This window comes from Pygoscelis adeliae, unplaced genomic scaffold (genome assembly GCF_000699105.1).
Source record: "Pygoscelis adeliae isolate BGI_AS28 unplaced genomic scaffold, ASM69910v1 Scaffold57, whole genome shotgun sequence".
NCBI lineage: Eukaryota > Metazoa > Chordata > Aves > Sphenisciformes > Spheniscidae > Pygoscelis > Pygoscelis adeliae.
The window spans coordinates 7,157,361-7,165,836 of NW_008825615.1; the positions used below are offsets into that span (position 1 = coordinate 7,157,361).

Consider the following 8,476-nt stretch of genomic DNA (forward strand, 5'->3'; position numbering starts at 1 on the left):
GCTCCATAATCTTCCCCGGCACCGAGGTCAGGCTGACAGGCAAGATAACTTGTCACTGGGTGGAGGAGCACAGCCTGGGAGTTGTAGACATCAAAGCCAACAAACCCCTGAGCATCTAAAATGAATACAACTGAAGACCGTTACTTACCAAAGTGCAAAGGCAATGTTCAATTAGGAGGCACATCTGTACTTGCAAAGGCCAGCAAAGTGGGGGACTAAGAGACATTTAGCACAGCCACTGCTGCACCATCGCAACCATTCCAGCAGCACTGAGACCATCAAAGATTGGGTGGTAACAGCTTTTAGTGTCTCTTAGTGTAGAATGTCTTCCCGTTTTTCTCTTGCTCGCATGTTTCAGGCAGAAATAAAGAAAAGATGAAGAAACTGGGCAGTCCAAGTACCATATAAAATGAAAGCTAAAATAGGAAAGGAAAACAACAATTGTCTTGAAAATGTGGTACAAGATAGAATGGTAGAGATCTGAGGAAATTTGGCTTAGGGAAAATTGCTGATCACCAGGCCTGTGTGCTGCAGGAGGGGGAAAAAAAAAAAAAAAGAGACTCACGCTGAAACAGGGAACACAAAGACCCTTGGTATGTGCAACAAGTTAAGCCAACCTCACCACGCATCCTACCCTCCCTGCTTGCCTGGTCACAGTAAGGATTACAGGAGGACAAAATGCAACTTATTACAGCACAGCCAAGGAAAAGCAAGCAGACATCCATGTTAAAGGCAGGCTCCTCTGGTTCTGCCCTTCCCATCCTGTCAGGCTTAGTGAGGCCGCAGGACCTGTGAGGGTCTAAAGTCACTTTGTCTTTGCGTAAAAACCAAACCTTGGGCCTTGTAACAAATCCCCGGTGGAGTTAGAAAGCAGATGGCACAATGTCTGCATTCTATCTGCCCATGCTATTTACAGCACATGATTTACCCTTTCTGTGCTTGGTTTTCTTAACAAAAATGAATAGAACTACTTGTAGCTATGATTTCTTTTCATTTTAGAAGTCTTGAACAAGAACCGTTCAACAAGCACAACTTGTTCAACAAGATGCTGTGGCAAGCCCTATACACGTGAAACTACTACCTGAGGAACAGCCAGTCCTCAAACTTGGGCACGTGCCAGGTTTTCCATTTCAGCAAATACGGACATCATTAACCCACATATGTGAACAGAGGACACCCTGTCTTCACAAGGGAGCTCACCAGTGCCCGAAGACCCACTTCATGCTGAAATATAGAGAGCAGTTGTTACAAAAGATCTACTGGAAAGCAATGCATCCATGCACTTCTGACTTCAATTTCCCCTGGAGTTAACTAACTCTCCCCCCTTTCTAACTCTTAGACCATGACTGTGCATTATTAAACGGCTAGAAGTAAAAAAAAAAAAAAAAAAACAAACCACACAAAAGCCCACTCCTTCTGCTCTTCCTTTGACACCGGTGCAGCCCAGCTCAGCAAAATCACCCTTTGATTTACACTGGTGTGTGTAAGACCAGAACCAAGGCCTTTGTAGCACGGAAATTTAGCAGAGAAAGCTGAGGAAAAAGCGTTTGCTTTTGTGGCAGGGCGTGAGGGGCTTGCCTTTCAAGGCACACATTAATGGAAGCAAGGTTTTCCTGTCAAACGGCTGAAAGGAAAAAAAAAAAAAAAAAAACAAACCACACAAAAGCCCACTCCTTCTGCTCTTCCTTTGACACCGGTGCAGCCCAGCTCAGCAAAATCACCCTTTGATTTACACTGGTGTGTGTAAGACCAGAACCAAGGCCTTTGTAGCACGGAAATTTAGCAGAGAAAGCTGAGGAAAAAGCGTTTGCTTTTGTGGCAGGGCGTGAGGGGCTTGCCTTTCAAGGCACACATTAATGGAAGCAAGGTTTTCCTGTCAAACGGCTGCTGACAAGAACTAGGAAATGCAGTTTTGAGATTGCACACTCTGCTTAAAAGTGAGAGGATGAAGGTGTCCATAGGGCTTCCTTCCTAGTCTGTAAAAACTAGATCTACGTTTTTAGACATCGGTACACTAAAAACAAACAAAATGCAAAGATAATGCCGTGAAGAAATGCATGAAACTTTCTTGATCAGAAGCTCTGCTGCTTTGAAGAGGCAGAGAGGCAAGGGATTCAGGGCTGCTTCGGATTCACATAGCTGGAATGTCGAGAACGCCGTACCTGCAGCCTAAGTTACACCGCAGCAAGCGTAGCTGCCTTCCTTATGCTAAACATAAGGCTTGCAAAGCTGAAGTAATTCTTTGAGCTGATAAAGCTGAAAGGAAAACAGGCTACAGACACGTAAAGGGGCAGATACACGTTAGCTTTTCTGAGCCATTCTGACATGAACTGACCTACAGACCATGTGTCTAAAGCTGTTCCGTACAAGCCAATAGCTAGCGACAGGGAGATGCTTTCAGGCGGGTAGATGATGCCCCAAACAAAGCTGTAAGCTCTGCCCATCCTCCTGCTGCGTGACAGGGCCTCTGTCAACAAAAAGGATTTGCTCTGACTCCTTTCTTTGGACAGGAAACGAACCACTCACCCAGAGCAAACAGAGAAAAGTCCAGGATCATAATTTCAAAATGATAGCTATATTTAACTCCATCAAAACTTGTTCCCAAGCCTGTTTGCACAGCCAGTTCAGAGGGTGTTCAGAAATGAGACGAGCATCACAGACTGCTGCCTAAGTCAGGCAAGGATTCAGTAGGTGTGCAGCAACATCTTAAATTTAGTGTTTCTTGATGGCACACAACAAATCGACTGCCCAAAGCGTAGCTATCTCGTTCAGATGCAAGTTATATTACTGTCACTTGCAGGACCAGTGCTGATGAGAAACCCCTGGTCCTGCTCCCCTGGGCTGCCAAGCCACCCACCCCCTGGCCTGCAGCATGTCAGTCTGTCAGTCACCACACTGCCTGGAGCTGGGGCTCCTGGGGCAGGCTCCAGCGTGCCCCCCACCTTCCTCAGCACCCTGGCCTAGGCAGCGAGTCTCGCTCCAGCTGCCCTCACCAGCTCTGTAGCGAATCTCGCCCCACCTTACCTGCGTGAATTGCGACCCAGTGAATTGCCAAGGCTATACTGAAAGCTAAGTGACAACCAAGTTCTTCAGCAAGTTTCAAGATAAGCTTTATTTGTTTTAAAAGAGGAAAAAAAAGCCCAGGATACAGTGTTTACATTCAATCAGTCTCCTACGTAAGTTTAAATATTCGTGTAGCACACATTTTCATAACCAAGTGTCTCCTCTTGCCTGACATCACACTAAAACATCAGACTGTGCGTAGCCACTGCACAGCTACAAACACAAGTATTAAAGTCAGTGAAGCACACCTTCCGGCTCAAATCCTCTTGTGCTGCCGTGGGTTCAGTGTGGTAACATTTCTTACTCATTTCAGACAAGCAAAACACCATCCTTTCCAAGATGCTTTAGAACAGATTTTGACCACCCGACATCTTCCAAATGAGTGGAATTTTAAAAGCAATTCCCGTCTTTTCATTTGGATTGGCAAAATCACAGGCTGCATTTAGGTTCCTGAGCATCTACTTAAGGTTTGTGCATCCGTCATCTTTGTTCTACTCAATGACACTGCCACAGGACACAACTAGAACTGCTTTGAATCCAGCCAGCATCGGTTTTATCTGTGAAGATGCTTGTGAGCACAGGTGACCTTGCCATGTTCTCTGGTAGGAGTGGTATACTTCTCTACAAAGGTGTTTTAACAAAGGTACTCTCTGGCTCCTCTTCAGAAAACTCTGCTGAAACCTGTCTTCGGAAAGTTGCTTTCTCTAAGTACATTTTCCCTGGTAAATACTTGCCAGTCTGAGGTAACGCTTTTAGCTTCTCTGTCTTCTGGTAATTGGTTTTCACAAATCTCAACAGGTTAACGATAGCAGCTGGTGTAATTCCAGGGATGCGGCTCACTGCACCAATCTGCGTGTGGAAACAGGAGCAAGTTAACCAAGAACAAACCTGCACACTAGAGCTAGTGAGAAATGAGATCAAAACCTGTGGGTATTCCTTTCCCTGATTCTCCTTACCCCCATGTCCCTTGGGAAGACAGAATGGATTTCATTGCCACTCAACCCTACTGTGGCCCAGTATCTTACCGTCTGGGGACGGTTAGAGTCCAGTTTCTCCCGCACCTCTGCTGAGAGTGATGCATCAATGGCAAAGTAATCTAGGTCCTCTGGCAGTCGGAGGGCTTCATCACGACGCACTTCTTCTATTTCCTGCTGTTGATTGACTACACACCACTCGTAAGCAGCTGTGATGGAAGATCAGGGAAACAAGACCAGATATAGATGTTTATGTGAAACAGGCCACTTGCAGGAATTCTTGGAAGTAGAATGAGCAATTCCACTGAGACAGTCAAAAGCTCCTAAGGAAGTTTCTAGCATCACAGACTAACAAGCCTAATTCACATCACTACTTCGGAAGAAGTCATACCCTTTAATTTGTTACAGGAATTAAGACACACAGGTTGGCTTTTCCTCTCATCCCAGGAAAGGATGGTCTATTTGACAGAGCAGTAAGGAGGAAAAACCCAGGAGTGAACATTAGTAATTGATCTTACCCCAAAGTGAAACACGGGTGCTTGCACAGGGCTGCGGCCTGTGGTAAAAGGTGCCTGCTCTGACAACAGTGTTTCATTTCACTAAGCAGCAACATGAAACACACTGGGATGAATGGGTTGGCTTTCCCCTTACTGAACAAAACCTACACAGATCCCACTGACTCTTGTACTCTTACCTTCTATTTTCAGTCTCTCTGCCAGTTCTCTCCACTGAGCAAGCTTTCCCAGGGGCTCTGGGACAGCCCTGGCCAGAACCTCCATGTTGGCCTCCGGATACTGAAGGATGTCAAAGGCACTGTGGAGAACAAGAGTAAGTTTTTATGGTAGGAAGGAGTCGCTTGTGTAAGGCAGATTTACAGCTGTTCCCAGCTCAACCTTGTAAAGATCTCAGCATAAGCCAGAACAACTGCAGAGCCAAGCTCGCCTCCCTACTGTCTCTTCTCAGTGTACACAAAAGCAGTTCAGCTCTTGAACTTTATGGAAAATGAACAGGCAGACAGAAGGGAGGACGTAAGGGCATCAAGGGGAACCTTTCACACAGACTGAGTCAGCCAGGTCTTAGTCACTGATTTAAAACAACAGAAGAGATAAGGTGAGATAAAGGATGGGTAAGGGAAGCAAGGGCTTTTGTGTGCAAGAACAGCTACCATCTGACACTAGCCTGAAACCAACTGCTGCTTTATCAAGCTTTCAGTAAAGCAGCAACCCACTGCAAAACCGTCACCACTTGGTGACGCTCTCAATAACGACAGCAAGAGCTGACTGGGCCAGTGGAGTACCCGCTGACTTTGGGAGCCTATGTCAGCACCAGGAAATGTGGCATAGTAAAAACGCCAATGTCGCACTTAATTCTATAGGCAAACACCAGATGTTTGTCCCCTGAAGGTGGTAAAGCTGGCATCTTGGAGTACTGACAGCTTCAGGAAGGATGGACAAATGCTGTGAAACCACTAGCCAAATGTGCTAAAGCAAGCATAGGTCAGACCAGAAAGCTACGGCTTTCCTTCAGCACAGCTGTAACCTTTACCTGACAGGCGACCTTCGACTGCTACTGATGGGAACTTCTGGTATTAACTGGGACCACTTGGATATGCTGAACTGAAGGGATTTTAGTGTTGCAATTCCATCCTCTAAAGCAGCTCTCATCTTAACTGCTTGTTCATATCGCTGCTGTGACACACACCCAGCTTCTTCAAAACCTGCAGGGACAGATGGTCTATGAGACAAAGGTCAACAACCAGGCAGGGCTGCTCCCTGCAAGAGTCACCATAATAAAATACCTCTGTGGGTGAGCCTGGCATCGGCATTGTCAGGCCGGAGGGACATGCGGAACTCTACGCGGCTGGTGAACATCCGGTATGGCTCACTGGTGCCCAGCGTGGTAAGGTCATCGATCAGGACACCGACGTAGCCTTCCGTGCGACTAACAATGAAAGGGGGCTTGCCATGAACCCGTAGGCAAGCATTGATCCCAGCAATCACACCCTAGGCAGACAGAAAACAAAACAAAAAACATTTATCGGTCTCTTTGTGGCTAAAATATCAGCGCATCTGCCTCCGAAGACTCATGTGTCAAACTGTACCCTGGAAAACGCAATAGTCTGTGCTAGTAATCTAGGCATTTTCTTTCTTGCGATACTACGAGTGTCTGAAGGGCTTCTTGGCCCCTGCTGACATGACTAGAGACAATTCCCACCTGTTTTCAGTTATACCCATTGCACAGTCTCCATGCTGAAACATTTGACAGTGCTTCCAATTACTTTTGTTGCTGCAATCTCAGTAACAGCAACTGTAGATACCAAAAGCAAAAATATCTGGGCAAGTCTGGAATCGGGGTGAGCAACAAAAGTAAGAACATCTCATTAGCACAAGATGGGCCTAGCAAGACTGCGTATCAAAGACAAATGCCAAGGCAATATCCCTTTCTGAGCGCTGAGTATACGCGATCAGATTCACCCACCTGAGCTGCAGCTTCTTCATAGCCTGTAGTGCCATTTATCTGGCCTGCAAAGAAGAGGCGCTGAACAAGACGAGACTCAAGAGAAGCAGTCAGTTGACGGGGATCTAAAAAATCATATTGCACCCCATAGCCTATGACAAACAACAAGAGAGATCTTATGGGAGGAATTTTGAAGGTCCCTATTTATCAGCAAAGGCAATTAGTGGGGCAGAATGGCTTAGGTTATCAACTTTTATTTACGATTTAAAAACAACCAAGGAAAAATCCCTGCATTCAAGAATTAATTTTGTTTCATATTTCCTTTGTTTTGCTATGCTCTAAAAAAAATCTGGTTTTTATTAACTGGTAACCAATATGACAAATAGGTTTAAAACTATTCACCCCCCCTCACCTGGCTGTAACATCTTGGCTTTTTCCAAGCCTGGGATGGATTTGATCACCTGCTCCTGGAGCTCAGGTGGCAGCGTCATCGACATGCCTTGGGGGTAAATGACATTGGACTCCAAGCCTTCAGGCTCCAGCCACACCTGATGTTTTCGGTTTGGGAAGCGCAGAACCTTTGATTCAAGAGAGGGACAGTACCTGCAACAGCAAAAAGCCATGAGCACCACCTGACATGGACAAAAAGAAACTTTCCAGAAGCAAAGCAGGGGAGACCCACAGTTCCAGACAGATTGTCAGCTCGTGCCATTGAGAGCCTTGCATGATGCCACATACTTACCGTGGGCCCCTTGTTGTCTCCCTTACATGGTTGTTCAGGTGGAGGTTATCGTGGATAATTTGCTGGGCTTTCAGGGTAGTGCGAGTCAGGTAACATGACAGCTGATCTTCCGGCTGAAAGAGGCCAAAGCTCACTTTAAGTAAATCCAGTCACAACACTGTACTCTTACTGAACATCTCTGAAGATCTCCAAGGGCTTTTCCATGACAGTTGGCTCTCACTTCCTGGAGAGGTGGGTAGTGCTGTCATACCCACTGTACTGACAGAACACGAGCAATCAGAGAGCTTAAGCAACATGCCCAAAAGCAGACCAGAACTTGGGAGTCCAGAATTCAAGTTCTATTCTATACACCGTATTCCTAACTACAGGATGGAGATTCCTGTTAAAGCAACATATTATATGACAGCATTCAAATTAACTACAGGAATTCAAAGCTCAGAAGTAAGAGGAGTAAGTGCTGACTCTACAGCTAACGGCCAATTAAAGAGTTTGGTGAAGAAAAGAAAGAAATCTCTCAAACCCCTGCAATTAACATGGAAAATTCAAGGTTTGGAAAAAACCCACTATGTAAAGTATTTCACTGATTTTTCTGAAAAAGAGTCAATAGACTCACATTCAAAATAGTAATAATGTTGCACCTCACAGAATCATAGAACAGAATCATAGAATAGTTTGGGTTGGAAGGGACCTCTAAAGGTCATCTAGTCCAACCCCCCTGCAATGAGCAGGGACATCTTCAACCAGATCAGGTTGCTCAGAGCCCCCTCCAACCTGACCTGGAATGTTTCCAGGGATGAGGCATCCACCACCTCTCTGGGCAACCTGTGACAGGGCTTCACCACCCTCAGCGTAAAAAACGTCTTCCTTAGATCTAGTCTCAATCTACCCCCCTTTAGCTAAAGCCATTCCCCCTTGTCCTGTCACAACAGGCCCTGCTAAAAGTCTGCTGCCATCTTTTTTAGAAGCCCCCTTTAAGCACTGATAGGCTGCAATAAGGTCTCCCCGAAGCCTTCTCTTCTGCAGGCTGAACAACCCCAACTCTTTCAGCCTTTCTTCACAGGAGAGGTGTTCCAGCCCCCTGATCATTATTGTGACCCTCTTCTGGACCCACTCCAACAGGTCCGTGTCTTCCTTATGCTGAGGGCTCCAGAGCTGGACACAGTACTCCAGGTGGGGTCTCACCAGAGCGGAGTCGAGGGGCAGAATCACCTCCCTCGACCTGCTGGCCACGCTTCTTTTG

At 46.2% G+C, this 8,476-nt stretch overlaps 1 protein-coding gene across 1 annotated transcript in view; it reads right to left on the reverse strand.

Annotated features, from left to right (window-relative positions):
• Window positions 1-3,088: 3,088 nt before the first annotated feature.
• Window positions 3,089-8,476, reverse strand: part of MTO1 (mitochondrial tRNA translation optimization 1) — a 7,906-nt gene continuing 2,518 nt past the window's right edge. Inside the window, exons 4-11 of the mRNA XM_009333239.1 lie at window positions 7,237-7,349; window positions 6,907-7,097; window positions 6,516-6,646; window positions 5,836-6,040; window positions 5,583-5,754; window positions 4,732-4,850; window positions 4,089-4,246; window positions 3,089-3,912 (exon numbers count right to left, since the gene is read on the reverse strand). Coding sequence (XP_009331514.1) covers window positions 3,685-3,912; window positions 4,089-4,246; window positions 4,732-4,850; window positions 5,583-5,754; window positions 5,836-6,040; window positions 6,516-6,646; window positions 6,907-7,097; window positions 7,237-7,349 — 1,317 coding nt within the window. The 3' untranslated portion in view covers window positions 3,089-3,684. The remainder of the gene's footprint in view (window positions 3,913-4,088; window positions 4,247-4,731; window positions 4,851-5,582; window positions 5,755-5,835; window positions 6,041-6,515; window positions 6,647-6,906; window positions 7,098-7,236; window positions 7,350-8,476) is intronic.